The following is a 19,682-nucleotide window of genomic DNA, read 5'->3' as shown; positions in this document are numbered from 1 at the left end:
AAGTATTGTGTTTGGAAAAGGCCTAGTTAAAATTTTGTTTCGTTTGATGACGTAGGAAAGAGAAATTTTCACTCTAGATGTCGCTCACGTGACGCTTTTTTTGCCTATTTTATTCAGATTCGCGCGGGAAAGGGAGCTAACGTCACACCCTTCTATCTCTTATTGGAGTTTCATGCCCTCTAACGGTTGGAAACAGTATTTTACGCGCAAAAATGCCAACCAGAGATGGGCTGCGTGACGTCAGACTATCTCTTCCCCCTAGCCAGTTGTTAGCTCCCTTTTTATAATCGGGAGTCGGTAGTCACGGGTATTTCCTCTTGGCTTTTCCGTGAGATGTCGTGAGTGACGTATGAAGGAGAAAAACTCCTCAAATTTGCTTTTGTCCCCCAAATTTCAAGTTTTCCAAGTGTTTTTTCTGTGTTTTCCCTCATTTCATATTGATAAGCATAATTTTGGAATCAGTAGAGTTTAAACTCACAAAAAAGTAAGGTTCTCTTTAGATTTGAGATAATTTTTGAGCCACGTCGCTATGACGTTTCAGTGCAGAACAACTAGGGCTTTTTTGCATGTAGACATTTTGTGAAAATTACATATCATTAAATAACGCACCCACTCTTCGAGATCCTTGTTTTCGAAAGAATATTTCCGAACATAGATAGTATAATTAAAAAACTCGGTTTTGTTGCAAATATCGCTGAAATGTTCAATCTTATCGTATTCTGTCGAGGCAAACTCCCTCTTCATTTCACATCCCAAGTACAGAGATATTACTGTCACGGAGACGAGCCATAATCCCAAAAGAGTTTTACTGAAGACACTCAATCGAGCATCCGACAAGAATGCTAAACAACAAATATTACCAATACTTAAGTAAAATGTATAATTATAATTAGAAGTAAGATGAGACTAGAAGTAAAGAGCTCTAGCATTGGTAATAGATCCTGGCACTTATGAACAAATTTGAGGATTTTATGCCGCTTCCATCGCGCCTACACTAGAAAGAAAAAAATTGGTCGAGTTCCAAAGCCGCTGAACACGAGCGCGTTTGCTTGAATCTAGTTCGACCGTCTACCGCCGCGAGCGTCTCACGTTTCGGAGGTAATATTCAGAAACCGCTATCAGAGGGCCAACCGTTGGTAGGTTATCAAGAATATTCACTTTCGCCAAGTGAAGAATTTGGTTAGCTCAATACTCCTAGTCTCATCTTACTTCGTTATAATCAAAAGGCGATTAGGCTTCAGACAAAAAGTGCGTAACGTGAGCCAGGGCGAGCTACACGATATATTCTAAGCTCCTATAGGAAAGATCTTTCCCACAAGCGAATGAAAATAATTCGGTAACGCAGCTCCTTCGGCTGTCTTTACCTTGAAACCAATTTACCATGTACATAAATTCGAGAACTCCTATAAAGACCGAGTACGGTCTCTAAAATATTCTTTTCTCTAAAATATAAATTTTTTCTGATTGACATGAAATTATTGTGCTCTTCATGATCTGAACAGCATTTGTATTTTGTATACAGGGTGTTTCTGATAAGCATGTCATAAATTAAACCGTGTGTTCTTTGGGTCAAACTGAGCGAAAAGTGTCAAAGAACATGGGGTCTACAACGCTTAGTTTCGGAGGTACGGGCCCCCAAACATTGACCCCAAAACGTGAAAAATGTCACAAATGTGGAGTAAGACATATTAGCTTGCTCATCTTGTTTAGACAATTCCAATACCTTCCCATCTTAGAATTCTAGTAAGCCATTTTCTAGCAGAAGCGTATTATTAAAGGTAGAAGTGTGCAAGGACTGGTCAATAAAAGTTGGATCAAAGTGACAAACAAAAAAGAGTTTCCAGTTAATGTATCATTTATTCGTACACGTACAAAGTTAGCAGCAGTTTTAGAGGTATTGTTCAAAATGCCCACCATTAGCATTTATGAACGATTCTTGGACATGTTGAAAGAAGCCTGGTGTGTTTCGGAATGTTTCACACCCTTCAAGTATTCGTTGTCGCAAGTCGTCCACATCACGGACTTCAGTCTTGTACACCAAGTCCTTGAGATGACCCCAAAGGTAGAAATCACACGGATTCAAATCGAGAATCTCGCCGGCCACGCAACTGGTCCTCCTCGTCCAATCCACCTCAAAGGAAATGTAGCGTCGAGATGTTCTCGAACCTCTCGAACCATATGGCTGAAGTGTGGTGGTGTCTTGTCGTGCATAAACCACATGTCACGTAGCAATGCTACCGGTATGTCCTCAAGTAGTTGCGGTAAAGTCTCTCTTAAAAACTCGAGATATGCCTCGCCATTTAGTCTGGGTGGTAGAAAATTTGGCCCTAATAAATGTGAGCCGACAATTCCGCACCACACATTTAAACTAAATTGAACTTGGTGACTACTAACAGTTGTTGCATGTGGGTTTATCTGACGCCATTCATAGTCGTTGTGATAGTTCAAAATACCATCACGGGAGAAAGATGCCTCATCGGTAACTAAAAGAGCGCGTGGGAATAGTTGATCTTCAACTCTAGCCACAAACCACCGGGAAAAGTCTAGGCGTCTAGGATAATCTGCATGGAGCTTGCACTTTCTGAATTCTCCTCCTTGTGCAAACCACCTCCAAGAAAATGTAGCATAGGCCAGATAAGATTTTTACGCGAACGTAAAACAATAAGACACAATAAGATTTCACTCAGATCGTAAAAATTGCGGTCGGTTCGTATTAAGTACGATGCTGTTGTTCACAAAGTCACAGAGCCGCTTAAACCTCGGGTAGTGACATAATGGTGTACACTAATGCAGAATATGCGGATATGCATCGTACGTATGGACATGCGCGGGGTAATTCTATGGAGGCTAGGAGACAATATCAGGAACAATTTCCGCAACGTCGCGTACCGGATAGACGAACATTCGAGGCTGTTGACCGGCGCTTGACGGACACGGGTCAACTACAACCACGAAATGATCGGGAACGAGATCTTCAAGAAGGCATCGAGGACATCGAACAAGACCATGTTCGAGGATGACCCATCAACTAGTACCATACAAGTTGGACGACAGTTAGGCGTCAATCAGGTCTTAGTATGGAGAATTCTAAAAGGGCATCAGTTTCACCCGTATCACATTCAGAAGGTGCAAGCTCTTAACCCTGCAGATTATCCTAGACGCCTAGAAATGAAGATCATCTATTCCCACGCGCTCTTTTAGTTACCGATGAGGCATCTTTCTCCCGTGATGGTATTTTGAACTATCACAATGACCATGAATGGGATAAGATAAACCCACATGCAACAACTGTTAGGAGTCACCAAGTTCAATTTAGTTTAAATGTGTGGTGCGGAATTGTCGGCTCACATTTATTAGGGCCTCATTTTCTACCACCCAGACTAAATGGCGAGGCATATCTCGAGTTTTTAAGAGAGACTTTACCGCAACTACTTGAGGACATACCGGTAGCATTGCTACGTGACATGTGGTTTATGCACGACGGGGCAACACCACACTTCAGCCGTATGGTTCGAGAACATCTCGACGCTACATTTCCTTTGAGGTGGATTGGACGAGGAGGACCAGTTGCGTAGCCGGCGAGTTCTCCCGATTTGAATCCGTATGGTTTCTACCTTTGGGGGTCATCTAAAGGACTTGGTGTACAAGTCTGAAGTCCGTGATGTGGACGACTTGCGACAACGAATACTTGAAAGGTGTGAAACAATCCGAAACACACCAGGCATCTTTCAACATGTCCAAGAATCGTTCGTTAGACGGGCACATGTTTGCATTAATGCCAAAAGTGTGGCATTTTTAACAATATCTCTAAAACTGCTGCTAACTTTGTACACGTACGAATAAATAATACATTAACTGGAAACTCTTCTTTGTTTGTCACTTTGATCCAACTTTTATTGACCAGTCCTTGCACACTTCTACCTTTAATAATACGCTTCTGCTAGAAAATGGCTCATTAGTATTCTAAGATGGGAAGGTATTGGAATTGTCTACACAAGATGAGCAAGCTGATATGTCTTACTTCACATTTGTGACATTTTTCACGTTTTGGGGGTCAATGTTTGGGGGCCCGTACCTCCGAAACTAAGCGTTGTAGACCCCATGTTCTTTGACACTTTTCACTCAGTTTGACCACACACTCTTTAATTTATGACATGCTTATCAGAAACACTCTGGTTTATCTTGGTTTCAATTGAATTCAAGTTTAAGTATTTGATATTATGAATTATTTTCCACTGATACGCACTCATAGATGCGGGAAGAAAAGATATCTTTCATCTGTGTTTTTGGCAACATCCCACTTAAAAGAACGGCCTTTTTAGAAATATAGAAGAAAAAAACATTAAAAATAATTGACCTCGAACTCTTATTACTAAATAATTTGTATTTAATAAGACTTAAGCACGAGGACTACTGAAGCCATTGCTTTAGTGGCGTCTGCTAAACCGAACCTCTTACCCCCTACCTTACCTTTACCCCTCTCAGCCTGTGAGAATTCAACCAATCCCGTAGGATTAAGTAGTTCGAGCCCCGCGCTATCTGACGGTGATTCTGCGAACCTTCATAAGTTACCCACTTTCTATGGGAGTAATTTCCAGACCTCCCGCCAGTGGCGCTGAATAGGAATAACGCCAATTTATGATATTACCTTCGTTTAAGAATAAAAGCAGTAGACTCCATAGCTTATGCAGCGCATTTTTAACAAAATCAAAAATTCCATTCAATAAATGTCTGGACGCGATCGTTAAAATGACCGAAATGACAACGGCGCTAAATCCAATCAGAATCAAAACCTAAAATTAAAAACAATACAAGCAGTGCTACAATTGGGTAATAACACGTTTATGCATTTCAATTTTAGTCTCTTGAAAGCCACACTTTTGCGTGGCAAAACGTATAGTTCCTACGAGCATAAGTTCATATGTTCCATAAGTTTGTCACTGGTTACTGAGAAGTTGTCATTTTGAAGTGACGTAGATGAAACGTTATAGATTCTTGTAAAGCGACGCCTGGTGAGGCGCTGTCAAAGGCTTAGTACAGACGAAATAGGCGAAGATAGACTGCAAAACCTAGTGTAGTCAATTCTCACGTCATTCTCGATCTATCTTTCAGTAAGTCTCTAGAATTACGAAGTATAGGTAGTGTCATGCTTATGGAACATATCTTATAAACTTATGCTTTGTTTGTAGCAGAACAATCAGGAAATTTTCAATTTACAAAAATAAGGAGTAGGACTTGGTCTATAATTTTATTAGAAGGGAATGGCACGCTTACATTATTGTCAATGTTAGCAAGGGTATAGGTGTTTTGTTCTTTGGATATGGATTGAAACGAGAACGTCTTGTATTCCCTCACAAACCCGGGCAAAGCAGAGGGCGAGAAAAAGGAAACATCACAGCCTTGAAAATTGTTATCAGTTAGTTCCTTTAAGTAAAAATCCATGTCCTGTGTTCAAAAAGAAAACGTTAACCGCTGAATCATAAAAAGGACATTGGCAGTCATTGACCATAAGATGCCATTTATTATAATACTCATGTTTCAAACTGCAATATCGCACACCGATGCCTCTACAATTATATGAAACCACGTGTTTAACAACTTTATCTTAGTACAAAACCAAGAAGTTTAATTTAGTTTATATAGTAAACTAGATATCACCAGAAGGAATTTATATAAGAAGGCCTAAAATATCGTCCGGTGCGCGCGTGATAGTCTACAATGCCCCCTTCATGGGTGGGGGGTGGATACGGATTACGGAGGCGGGACTTAATATTTTATCTTACTCTATGTTTTCCAAAATTCCACCATCTATCTCTTTTACCTTTTCGTTAAGCCTTGGTTTGGTTTTTGGAACTCACGAAATCATAAGTATGGTGCACTTGATTCGATTTAGAAATAATTATAGAAAGAACGATTTTCACGTAGAGACAAGTAATCAAAATCCATCAAATTAGGTTCAAAACCTTTAACGGCAATTAAAAACAACCGTCGTACCGTTTCAGCACCGCGGGCAGCCTCCATTTTCTGTTTACTTTGCTCGACGTTTGTTTTTTCTCTAGTCCGAATACGTCATTCGCGTCTGTATGACCTATCCCCACGGGATCCAATAGGAAAGCGCGGAGCAATGACGGGCATGAAAGGGGTGGGGCTTACTTGTCCACTAACATCGGCGTAAGAGTAGAAGCGTAAAATCTCGTGAAATAGGTCTTCTTATATAAATCCCTTCTTGATATTACTTCTTGACAAAACGAAAGAAACTCTATACCTTTGAAGCAAATACAGAAATATTGCTTGATGATATTCATTTCTCTGGTAAAAATTTTCCTGAAATTTCATAAATGCGGTTCAACTTATGAGTTTGAAATTAAGTTCGTGGATGACGATGACAAATAGTTATTTCTATTCAATAAACCGGAGCCTCCGAGATGATCTAGGCCCGTGCGTATCGCGAAGCGAGAATATTTTTTTAACTAATTTAGTTCGCCGTGTTTTCTCGCTTGGGGGCGCTTTTAGAATCGTAAAATTAAAATAAGTTCAGCCTCGTGACCCCGTCGACTGCTACAATATTTGGGCAAGGCATAGACGTAGAGCGGTGAAGCCGAGGCCGAGGATAATAAAAAAACGTTTTAGAAAATTTCCGAAGACCTTTATTAAACAATCATACCAAAGAAGTAAAGGATAAAAAGCTAAAGTTAAAAAAATTAAAGGTTACGAAGGAGTAAAAAAATTCCTCTAATGGTATAATAAAACTGTGAATTAGCAACTTCAAGAAGTTTTGTTTTACTAATAAAACAACAATGTTAAAATCGCATAATTAATTTTGTTGTCCACACAATCTAACCAAAAGATTCAATAAAAAATAAATAGTCCCTAAAACAATTACGTTAATTTAAAAATTTCTCTTTCATAAAATTTTTATAATTGGCCCCTGAAATATCAACGACAATTTATGGAAGACCCCCTTCGCAACTGTAATAAAAGCGCCATCTAGTACATATATTGGGTGAAAATATTTCCTCATAAGTTTATAAGATATGTTCCATAAGTGTGTCACTCGTTAATGAGAGCTTGTCATGAAGTGACGTAGGTGAAACGTCATAGATTCTCGTAAAGCGACGCCTAGTGAGGCGCTGTCAAAGGCTTAGTACAGACTAAAGAGGAGGATGGACTGCAAAACCGAGTGTAGTCAATTCTCACGTCGTTCTTGAACTAGCTCTCATTAAGCCTCTAACATTACGAAGTATGGGTAGTGACATACTTATGGAACACATCTTATAAACTTATGATTTCCTCTATGAAACTAGATATTTCTCCACATAAAAATCGACACGCACGGGCCTAGATCATCTCGGGGGCTCCGAATAAACTCACATTATTGATAAAAAAGGAAACGCTGTTATTTTTCGTAAAATTATCTCTGTAAAACGATATTTGAAAATTAAAAACGTTATTGACATTAACATACGCGAAGGGCAAAACTGTATGCCACGAACATATTTCAAATCTTACTTATAATAATGCATGCATTCGGCGTAATAAAATCTCTTTCCCTAATAATTAAAATTGAACAGTTTTAGACATATGTTTTTGTTAGTAAATTATTACGTAATTATCGTGATTGAGTTGAATCTTACGGGTTGAGCTAAAGAGTCGAAAATCACGTTCTGCATGAAGTATTTCATCACAGATGAGAGCGTTCATCCCATCAACGACGGAGCTTAAGTCAGTTTGAATAAAAGAATCAAGCGATGTTGATACCAAAGTTCTTGTTTATCACATCATGAGACTCTAGGAAACCATAAAAAAGTCATTAACACAAAATTGAGTGGTCGAATTTGATTACTAGGGTAGATGGATTTCAAAATGCAATCTCACATAAATATAAAAGACCATTATTCCGAAAATGAGAAAGTTTCAATGTTGGTGTAATTATGTTGCGTATAAACAAACTGCAGCATTCGAAATAATTAAGGGGTCTGTAAAGTAGTCGGCAAATCGTTGAATTCTTATTTTGAAAAAAGTTATTATTGACGTCACAATACCCCCGAGGGTAATTAAAACGAAAGTCTTTCTTTCTTTCAGGGAAAATAGTTTTAAGGCATTTTACTATTTTTGTGTTATTGAGCCTTATCCGGCAGGTGATTCAATTGGACCAATTAAAGCGCCTTTGCTATTGCTACAATCGACGGTTCTAGCAAACGCAACAGTGGCTCGGAATCTCGGGAGTGGGGACAACCAATCACCAGAGCTATAAACCGGATGTGAGAAACTGCTTTACAACAACGAAATGATTCCTCTTTGACGCGTTTTACAGCAGCTGCTGACGTCAAAGATAGTGGGGGGGGGGGTGCATTTTTTCAAAATGAAATTCAACGGTCCGCCGGCCGTTTGACAGTCCCTTTAAAGTCGGTCAAAATTTCGCTACAATGCACAGATTGTTCCAAAAGGTGGTTAAACAAAACGAAGTTAAGGACTGTTCACGAGTTCGAGCTTTGGCGGCTCGATTAATAGGCCTTTCCGAAAAAATTTCAGAGCCCGGGGCATCTTGTTTAAAAGGTCCTGAGCACGCGCACATCAACGAATAAACGTCACTGATACGACAACGGGCGGCATCTGGCGCTGGATTATTGGGATATAGTTAGGCTAAGCGCTTTTTTTAAATAGATAATATTTTACAAAATTAGGTATAAATAATAACTTACAAAAGCTGGAAACTCGTAAGTACAAAAATACGACAGAAAGTGGCCTTTTTAAGTACTGTGCGAGTAAATTTGGTTTGATTGGCTGCTGCTAGAACCGAACTGACTCGAATGAACTGCTGTTGGACCTTTTACCCAGGATTCCATTGGTTTTTTTTCGGAAAGAGCTATTAACGAGCGAGCTTTTTTGAGGTCGAGCCGAGCCGATAGGCATCGCACCATTACGACTCGCGAGCTTGGTCACTGAAATAGTGCTTTCCTTTTAGTTTTTCTTCTCTCCACCAATAGCGTTCCGTTGTATTTTTAGATCAAATAAATCGTGGGAAAATTTGCTTTCTCTCGCCTCTAACCGTGAGCATATCCATGGGCCAAGAATAGTAAGAGGACTAGACCTGGTCGCGAAAAGGCGTCCAACGGAAAAAACGGCCACTAGTAGCGCGATCTATGGGCTCAATTTATCGGAAACCAGAACTTCGTCACTCTTTGGGGTCAAATCACGTGGCTCAAGAATCCGGAAAATACAATACATTGTTTGCATAGCAAAGGCTTGGCTTTTATGTACGGTTTATGAAAGTAGCGACTAAAAATATTACAGATAGGTAAAGCGCAGAGCTTATTTTTAACCATCTTGAAAAATTAAAATACTTAACTTTATCCTTTTTGCCGTACCGTTTAACTATTCTTGGCCAGAGTTGCCAGATCAGTTTTGAAGATCTCGCCCAACCCAAGCAGAAATCAGCCCAAATTACCGCCCAAACAAAATTTTTGTTTTTGCAAAAAAGCGCCCAATTTCCGCCCAATACAGAAAGTCTTTTTAACAATAAGCCAGCTTACTAACTTACAATATAAACATATTTAATATATGGTAATATCATAAACTTGTTTAGTTACAGTTACAGTACTTTCACTGATACACTGTCCAGAGACTACGGTATTAACTTCGTTTTTATTTAACAAAAATATCTTAGCTTAAAAATGTGTTAATTTTTTATTAGATTTTCGATTTTTCGACGAGTAGAATCCCTAAATTAACTTTGTAAACCTTCCAATGCTAAAAATGCGGCGTAATTGCGCTTACCGCCGGCCGAAACCGGCAGAAACCTTACCAGCCCAAAAAACCGCCTTCCGCCCAACCATTTTTTTCCCGCTACATAGATCCAAAAGAAGCCCAATTTGGGCGGTAAACAACCCATCTGGCAACTCTGTTCTTGGCCAAAGGATTGGGTTTCAACAAGATAAATTCGGAAAACCGCCATTTTTAAAGGGCAATACTCCGAAATACGGCTAACCGAGATCGCGCAAAGTTGGCTGTAGCCGGAAATGCTTGACCCCAATTCCGGTTTCTCGCCTATTTTAACCCCCGCTGATACGGGATGGCTGTTTTTTTAGAAAGACTAAATCGTTTGCGCGTAGAAGCTTGGGACTGCCTAGTCCTCTTACTATTCTTGGCCCATGGCATATCGATATCTTCACTTTTTAGTTTTTACCGAGCGGGTTTTACTGAACCACTGCATTCCTAAACATGGGATGGCATTTTAGGCGCTCTCAAGTTGGTAGTTGCAATTTTTTGTTAAACGTAAATGTTAACTAAACCAAGACACGTCTCGGCTCGAGCCGAGCCTTTAAAAAGGTTTTTATTTTTATTCGAAAATCTTCTTTGATATTTTGTCAATAAAGTCCACCTCTTACAATTTATGATTAGAGTGTTTAAGGGATGACCCCAAAATTCATTTAGCGTTGTCCTTGAGTTTCTTATTTAAATCTAATGGTTCATGTCTGAGGCAAAAACATCTTAGAAAATTTTCGACTCAAAATCGTCACTGCACTTTGATCCTACCACCATTTTTTGAACGTTTGAATGTTTTTCCCCTCACAAGTCCGAGAAAATTGCCAAACTTGAAGAGAAATACACTTATTTTATTATATTTAGGATTACAATCACATAATGCATTTTAAAGCTAAATTTGATGATGTTTCGGATTTGACGAGTTTCCGAGTAGCGCATCAACACCGTGGTTAGATGTAGATACCTTTTGCCGTATTATTTAGATTAACGCGAGTGTCTATCGTACATAATTACCCTCTACTTATTGTTCACAAGAGTAATTCGCATATGAAGGAGGCCTTGGGAAAACGCCATTATGTTTGTTATTATTGATCTATAAATAGAAGTCAACAAAACTTGTTATGGGCGCCTTGTTTAAAACGTACAATGTTTATCATATTGGCAAGCTTACTAATAAGTACATTCATTCGATCGACATCAGAGCTGAACAAATTTCAGACAACATAATCTAGTATTGATGGAAGTTTCGTGTAACTCTTGCTTATCACACGATAGCCATGAAACCAATTCAAATGTCGTCAACAAAACTTGTTATGGGCGCCTTGTTTAAAACTTACAATGTTTATCATATTGGCAAGCTTACTAATAAGTACATTCATTCGATCGACATCAGAGCTGAACAAATTTCAGACAACATAATCTAGTATTGATGGAAGTTTCGTGTAACTCTTGTTTATCACACGATAGCCATGAAACCAATTCAAATGTCGTCAACACAAACCTTAATGCTCGCATTTGTTTATTTTTAAATTGGATATAAATATATAACACCATTATTCCGAAATAGGAAAACTTTCATTGATGGTATAATTATGTTGTGTAGATACTATTGTTATAATGGAAAGTATTTCTTGTTATGGTTGTCTTCAAATATACGAGAAAATGACGAGATATCACGAGAAATACATTTATTTTATTACATTTAGAATTACAATTACAATCCCAACATGAAGTTAAAATTAATGACATTTTCCTATGGGGATGAGTTTTCGATCCGTACAGTAATAATATTTGCCCCATGGGCTGAAATACCCTAATTAGCTCTTTATTAAAGTAAAGCGGTCTGTGGACCATTGATATTTTTTTAAATAGGCAAAACTCCCTCTCTCCCCCCCCCCCAAAATAAATAATTTTAAACAGCAATCGATGTGCATAACTACGACTGCTTATGACAAAATGACACTGAGTATAATTTTAACAAGATGGTCCCGGTCAGATTATACTTTTGCGCGGCCTCTAGTGACTAGAATTAGTATTACTATAATCATTATAATATGACCTCGGCAAATTTATAATTTTCGGGTTTTTTCCATTGTTTATAAAATAGCACTCCGATTATGAATAAAACCAATCTATTAAGAATTTGGTTTATAGTTTAATTAAATAATCGAATCGAGGCCGTTGTCAGGCGACGATTATCTCTTCACGAGATTCGCTTTACCAAATAATTGTAGGTTGTCCCGTCGAGTGGGAATCTAGCTTTATAATAACTTATACAGTAATGGCACTTAGCTGCCTTTCACTTCGTTAAGAACTATGGCAACTTAACATGCGGTGCCACAACTCTATAAATATAGTATACTACAATAATAATTTTAGTATAAAGAAAGAAAAACCAGATATTTAAAGAAACATCAATTATATATATTATATCCACTAAATCGAGAGTTTTATCGCATTGTTGTCCAATTAGCTTTTTTACCATTGGCGCAATTCCAAAAAAAATTATTTAACCACGATAATGGAGATAAGAATGACATTTTTGACCACTAGAAGTCGCTATATACACAATTTGTGGGTGGAGTAAAAAAATATTAGCAGACGAAGTTTCTCAATGAAGTATGCGAGGATGGTACCAGAGGCTAAAACTATGATCCGAAGTTCTTAGTACATTAATCCGTTTTTGTTAATACCCATTACACAATATTTTAATACAAGTTTTAGTATAGTGAAACATACAGATTTTGCTAATACAGTACGCTATATTGATGCCTTTAAAAAAGCATTACTTTCGTATTTGGATTTATGAGCTTTAAGCTTAATGACGGTTTAGCTATAGACCATTCCATTATTGACATGGCTGAAGAGAACTTAACCGGGGCTAGAGATGTTTTGAGAAGCACCGCTTGAGGCAGAGCGAGTTGCCTAGCCTCCCGCGTTTAGTGAACTGTGGCTCCATCTGGCGTTGCCTCTTAGCGAGTCGGAAGACACCTCTCCGCCCCTGCACGTTTGTTTCTCTACAAGTATTTACAGGAATGGTCTATTACGTAATGGAAAAGTTGGTTTTGTGGCGTCTGCTTAATCGAAACGCTTAACCCTAAGGGTTGAATTCCCACAGGCTGAGAGAGGTAAGGGTAAGATCAAGAGAGTATGAGGTTTGGTTTAGCAGACACCATTAAAACAATGGCGCCACTGTAGTCCTCGTTTTAAAGAGTAAGTAAAAGCAGAAGTATATAATACTTCTCTTCGAGAGAAGTGTACCACAAAGCGGGGTAAGTGTAACGTCACTCTACCCAACATCGGAACATTTAGAGCAAGGTTACTAAACCGAATCACATACGCGATAAATCGTCCCCTATCGTTCGTTACTCTATTAGCGTTTAAATATTTGGCAAGACGCGCTTGTGCATTTTTGACCCGGGTCAAGACGAGGTTTGAGGGATGATTGCTGGAGATTTAGTGCCAAACAGTTATAGATTTGCGATGCCCATTTCCAGTTTATGAGCGGGAAAGCAAACAAAAAGGGTGAGCCTGGGAAGAATGACGTTACATAACTAAAGCATTAAGAGGATACAGAGTGTCATCCTTCTTCTATTATCCCCTTCTGGTAAAAGCTAATTATTTACTAATATGAGGTCATATATTTTTTTTTTAAATATTTTACATTTAGAAAAAGGCCTTTCTTATAAGGTCAAATCAGTTATGTTACCAGAACGTTTCCTTTAACTGTATTAATCCAAAATCTGATGAAAAGTTCGACTTATCACATACAGCGTAAATACTTTTTGGTTTGGACTAGGCCAGTATCTACTTCTGGTATTTATTACAATATTTTAAGGAATAATTTTTTGGAAATCAAATCAGTGAAGCTTTTTAATAAAATCTAAGCTTTGTCTACGAAGGGATTTCCACACTAAGCCTGTGGCTTATTTACAGGTGGGTCCCTTTACAATGCATAGAGAGGTGGAGGCTAGCCCCTATGCCACAGCTAACCTACAGCGCCCTATACTAACTATTACCGTTAACCTCAACAAGTTTTGATGGAAAGGAGAAACCGGGTTAGACCGCGGAGGAAAACTCCTTTTTACAAACGGGAGAGAACTTGCAAACTCTACGCAGAAGGATTTGTTCCCAGATTTTCACCCGGTGCCACAGTCCGGGATCCCACCCGGGATCCTCTTGCTGCGAGGCGAAAGCGCTAACCGCTACGCCACCCCACCTTTTACCATGGAGAAGATTCATAGTTCTTTTATTAGAATTTGTATAGTTCAAATGCTAATAACACGGAGGCTAAAATGTTAAATGCAAAGAGAGAGATGATTGCCAGCAGAATATTCTTCAACTCAATTTTGATTTCATACTCATCAACTAGTTTGTTTTTTGCCAAGCAAACTTCAGTAACCCAGAAGTTAAATTTTCGATCACGAAATAATATAGCAGTTTCGAACATTCTCTGGATTCTGAAAATGAAATTGGATTTTATTAAATGAAGTCATAAGAAAATAATATATAGCTCCCTATAAGTATGAACTCTCCATTTAAGCCATGAAAACAGCGTTTTCTTCCATTGAAATTTGTAAAAAGTTTCTAATGCCACCTATTAAGAGTTTTTGGCGTTAAAAACATGAAATATTTGTTTTATAAAATTTTCAAATTTTATATTTTAATTAAATAGATAAAGGTCTAGAAGTTTTAATTATGATAATTATAACTGATTAAGTACATGTCAAAATTATCATAATAAATTAATAGATGGCGCGAGATTTTGACTAACGAGGCTAGCGCCTACACTGGTGCGAGGTAAGGAGTATTTTGTGTCTCTACGGGCGCGGCGAAATTCCCGGCCCATCGTGCCTTTCGCGGACACCTTAGGTGGCGGCGATGGCTTCGCCCCCCTTTTACTCGTAGTACCGAAACTTCTCCCACGGGGCGTAAAAGCGTAAGCGCGCCAGATTTGGGAGCAAATGCTGTAGTATGAAAATGTACTACGTTTCATACTTATAGGGAGCTATACATATATTATTTTCTTGTGATGAAGTAGATCTAGAACGAAGCATTAGCAAAAAAATCAGTGGAATGACAATAGCCTGTTCGATGTAGGCAACTCTGAGTACCGGGACAAAGGGGCTGACCCATAGCCGTCTCTGCGCATTCTCTAGACCCAAAGCTCCTAGAACGCATGCGCCGGAATTAAGCGAGATGGAAGACAATGTTTTGCCCCCGTGTCTTTCCCTCTTAGTTACGTCGAGAGATTTGGACGCCATCATCTTTAAAATCCGCAAAAATGATTTATTTTGCCTAGAGATGGCGCTATATCTACATCCGTTTTTGTCCAATAAATTGGGGAAATGAAGTGGGGAATCAAGGAATAATTCGGAACATGAAGTTGGCGATAGAAATACATGGGAAACACGGTTAGAGAACAATCCCTAGCCGTTAGTTAATCTATAATTCCCTTTTGACGAGTATTACATAAGATGCTGACGTCAATGATTCGGGGGGGGGGGCGATCGTATGCCTCTTTCCAAAAATAAATATTTAACGGTCTTTTTAGAGCCTTTCACGTGTTAGTAAAATGCTAAAAAATTGTCCCCCCTCTATTGAAAGGCGGACCGATCTAATAATATCAGAAGCCGATTAGGCTTTACACATGAAGTACGTAACATGTGCCTGGGGCAGCTACACGATATTCTCTAAGCTCCTAGGAAAGGACCTCCCCTTACGCGGAGGAACATAATTCGGTAACGCGGCTCCTTCGGATCCTTGCGATCCTTCCGCCTTAAGAACCGATTTACCAGGTACATAAATTAGGGAACTACTATAAAGACTGAGTAGGGTGTCTAAAATATTCTTTAGATAAAATTATTCACAATACCAAAGATTATTTGGGGGCAATGCACGAAGATCTTATCAATCTGGGTAGCTTTTGCTTGGACTATTTAAGACGCCGTGTATCTGTTTTTTACGAGGATTTTTTTCAGTTCTCGAGGCCACGGCGAGCCCAGCCGCCGGCGGCTCGGGAATCGGGATACCGCTGATACCTAGCCAGGGCTTAGTATCCAATGCAAGAAAATAGTAATAGACATCGCTGATTGGTCTGGCATTAAAGAGGCTATCTACGGTTAGGGGGCTTATGATTAGTTAAAAGCTTTTTCGTTCGTCTGCTTAGTTTTTACTTTCGGAATGTCATGAAATCTATGGCCAAAGCCATGGAAAAGTGGGACTTACGTACTTTATGTGTGAAGCATAATCCGCTTTTGATAATATTAATTTAGTAAAAAGCCAACTCACGTTTTCTTAAAAACCTGTTCGATGTAGGGATTTCCATTCTTTTTCATGGGAAACGCCAATGGAGTCGAAAATATTTTTTTACGAGATATATGAAGTTTTTGCTCAAAGGTTTCGCACATACCAAATAAAGGCATAGCCTCTAATATTGTAGAAACTGGAAACGATGTAGTTAGTCGGTTGTTGATCAAGGAGTCGATTTGCTCGAGCAAGTGTGTTTCTCCGTGCATTTGAATTGAATTGTGTCTCTCAATATTTTCTTTCAGCACTTTTCTTGGTAATCCCTCTACCGCATTCTAAAAGAAAGGTAACAGGAGTGGAAATAGAATCAAATTCTGCGCTACCACTTTCAAGTGAAGGAAATTTTACGTCCATAATAACTGCTAAGCACTTTTCTACCCAAAATCAGCGGAACATCGTTAATTTCTTAAAACTCAATTCACCAAACTGAACTCAAACATCGAACAATATATTTTTTCTAAGCCTAATAAGCGGCCTTTTTCGAAATATTTGAGGGGAAAATATATTAAAAATAAATTATCTCTTATTACTAATTAATTAGCATTTAGTATGGTGGGGTGGTGAAGTGGTTAGCACTTTCACCTCGCAGCAATAGGGTCCGGGTTCAATCCCGGACTTTGGCACCGGGTGAAAAACCAGGGAACAAACTCTTCTGCGTAGAGTTTGCAAGTTCTCTCCTCACTTGTTAAAGGAGTTTTCCTCCGCGGTCTAACCCGTTCTCTCCTTTCCATCAAAACTTGCCGGGGTTAATTGTAATAGTTAGTAAAGGGCGCTGTCGGTTAGCTGTGGCATAGGGGCTAGCCACCACATCTCTATGCATTGAAATCGTGACCCATTGAAATATAGCCCACTGGGTGTTAACCGTGTTATGGACACGAAATAAAGCTAGATTATTATTATTTAATTAGTCATAGAAACTAGGTCTACGGCGCCAACCGCTATTGGTTTAGTGGCGTCTTCTAAATCTTACCTCTTACCTCTGTTTCAGCCAGTGAGAATTCAACCATTAAGTGATTCGGGTTAGCAGACGCCACAAAACTAATAACGGCGCGGAAGTTCTTGTTTTTAATAGTAATTAAATGCTAATTACTTTGTAATAAGAGATAATTTATATTTTTATATATATTTAAAAAAGTGCCGTTTACTTAAGGTATAATGTTATGTTATGTGAAATTTTGCTCTAGGCATCGGTCCCTTTGATGATAAACCCAAGCTATGGGAATTCGCATCTATAGCAAAATAGCTTACGGTGATGTACTAACTTCCTCGAATGGCATACTTTCAAAATATTTGGTTACCTACGACAATACGCGCCGAGGATTGAGAGGTTACCTAGCACGCAGCGCCTCTAGCGAACTGAATTTAAAACTCTTGGCGGGAAGTTCGCGAATGGTAGATTGGCAGTTTACAAATGTTGAGCGTTACAATTGTAAAATACGTCGTATTTTTAGCATTGGAAGGTTTACAAAATTATTTTAGGGATTCTACTCCTCGAAAAGTCTAAAATCTAATAAAAACTAAACACATTTCTAACGTAAGAGATGTTTGTAAACCAAACTCAGGGAAGCTTCTGTAACTATAAGCAAGTTTATGATATTACCATCTATGTAAGTGTTCAAATTAAATATGTTTATATTGTAAGTTAATTAAGTTAGCTTGCAAGTGCTTCCAGACAGACACATTTTTGAGGTTAACTGTACCTATTTACATCTCGTAGGCGTTGTGTACAATTAATTTGGGTGTTGGGATTACACAATATAAAGCCTAAAAACTTACTTTTTCTCTTTAAGCGCGTTAATTCATTCATTTCTTTTAATGCAATGAATTCTAGAACTTCGAAAATGGGTAAAATTTTACCCCTTCTTGGGAATTTCAGTAATAATTCCTACAAGTAACTACACAACAACCCTATGGCTTCATTTAAAGACGCTGTCATTTTCCCACCAATTTGTTCTTCTACAATCCGCTAGATGGCGAACGCGGCGGCTCGTTCGGCGCGTATAGGTTTCGTGATACGTAGTTTACCTTGAAAAACGTGTCAACGGGAGTATTTTTAAATATCCAAAAAGGTAGGTTCGGGTATCTGAGAATGTCCTCTAGACCCTCAATATATCGTCCCTTGGGTGGAAGAGTTAGCTTGGATAGAATACTGCCAGCTATGCATTGTGATACGATGTAAGAAGCTATTATAAACGATATCAAAGCCAGTCTGATAGCGGAGATCGTCGAAAGTGTTGTTCCTGAAATAGAAATACAACACTAGAGCATGACTAGAGTGACTTTCACTTAACCGATGACCACAGCACACAGTCCTTTGTCTGCTTCTTTATTTCAGACATTTTTTGCGCTTTCAAACCCCTGTTCAGATATCTAACAAACTGTAATATAATACAGGAATTTATACTGTATCCCAGGGCCGGATTAAGCAATTTTGCATCCGGGGGCCGAGATAATGTGCGCCCCCTTAAGTCGAAAAAAAGGAACAGCAAATGTTGCTAAGGGGGGAATAGTTTAACTGAATGTGCCCCCAACAAGCCTTGCGCCAGTGGGCCAGACCCCCAAGCCCCCTCTTTCATCCAGCCCTGACTAAAACATACTCAAACTCTTAAAGGGCATCTCCCTATACCAGAGTTATGAACCTCCAAAGTTGGGTGTAATGCGATTCTTATGGAGGGTCTGTTTATGAACATTTTGCTTAATTACTAGGCCCCTTTTTACTCGATCCCCAAGTTTTTTGTATGATTATATGGGGGCAAATAGGACTATAGAGCACACGTACTCAAAGGACATTTCCGTATCTCTAGTAGAACCAGAGTTATGAGCCTCCAAAGTTGGGTGCAATGATATTCCTATGGAGAGGGGTATGTTTACGTTTTGCTTAATTACTCGATCCCCAAGTTTTTAGTATGGTTGGATGGGGAACTCAATGCGCCCCCAACAAGCCTTGCGCCCGGGGGACAGTGCCACATCAGCCCCCCCCCCCTTTAATCCGGCCTTGCTGTATCCTGAAGTGCGCCATTAGCCATAAAAGCACCCTATGCTGCGTTATCTTATTGACAAAAATTCCTTAAGCACAGAAGTCGGCACATGAAACTTCCTATTGTTTTAATCAGGAATACATAGATTTTTTATTCCTGTTTTAATATAGATAAGATAAGTTCCATAAGTTTTTCACTGGTTTCTGAGAGCTGATCATAAAGTGAAACACCTGGTTTGGTCTGTCAAAGGCTTAGAATATAGCTGCAAAACCAAGTGTAGCTAATTCTCGCTAAATTTTCGTTCTCGAACTAGCTCTCATTAAGCGGAGCCTCCGAAATGAACTAGGCCCATGCATGTCAAATTTTATGTGGGGAAATATCCAGTTTGTTAAGGAAAATATTTTCACCATATATATGTACGAGATGGCGCTTATATTACCGTTGTGTCAGGGGTCTTCCTTAAATTATCGTTGATATTTCAGGGGTCAGTCATAAAATTTTTATGATACAGAAAAGTTTCATCCTAAAATTAACGTAAATGTTTTTGGGGCTATTCACTTTTTATTGAATCTTTCGGTTAGATTGTATTGATGACAACAAAATAAATTATTTCAATTAAAATAATTCAGT

At 38.8% G+C, this 19,682-nt stretch overlaps 2 protein-coding genes across 3 annotated transcripts in view; one reads left to right on the top strand and one right to left on the bottom strand.

The window, feature by feature from the left end:
* Positions 1–19,682, top strand: part of LOC149647201 (uncharacterized) — a 55,795-nt gene that overhangs the window by 20,762 nt on the left and 15,351 nt on the right. The gene's annotated exons all lie outside the window — the stretch shown is intronic.
* On the bottom strand, positions 5,102–9,169 carry LOC149647202 (uncharacterized). The gene is made up of 8 exons (XM_089849711.1): positions 8,703–9,169; positions 7,876–8,619; positions 7,635–7,788; positions 7,510–7,550; positions 7,372–7,417; positions 6,266–6,324; positions 5,507–5,567; positions 5,102–5,445 (listed from the first exon to the last, which is right to left on the bottom strand). Exons 3-8 carry the CDS (start codon positions 7,680–7,682, stop codon positions 5,209–5,211), a joined length of 492 nt encoding a protein of 163 aa, XP_089705837.1. The 5' UTR covers positions 7,683–7,788; positions 7,876–8,619; positions 8,703–9,169; the 3' UTR covers positions 5,102–5,208.

This window comes from Phalangium opilio, unplaced genomic scaffold (genome assembly GCF_054372755.1).
Source record: "Phalangium opilio isolate 3A_F unplaced genomic scaffold, DU_Popi_V2 ptg000089l_1, whole genome shotgun sequence".
NCBI classification, from domain to species: domain Eukaryota; kingdom Metazoa; phylum Arthropoda; class Arachnida; order Opiliones; family Phalangiidae; genus Phalangium; species Phalangium opilio.
Note: the sequence above shows the minus strand (reverse complement) of the source record. Positions and strands in the feature narration are given on the sequence as shown.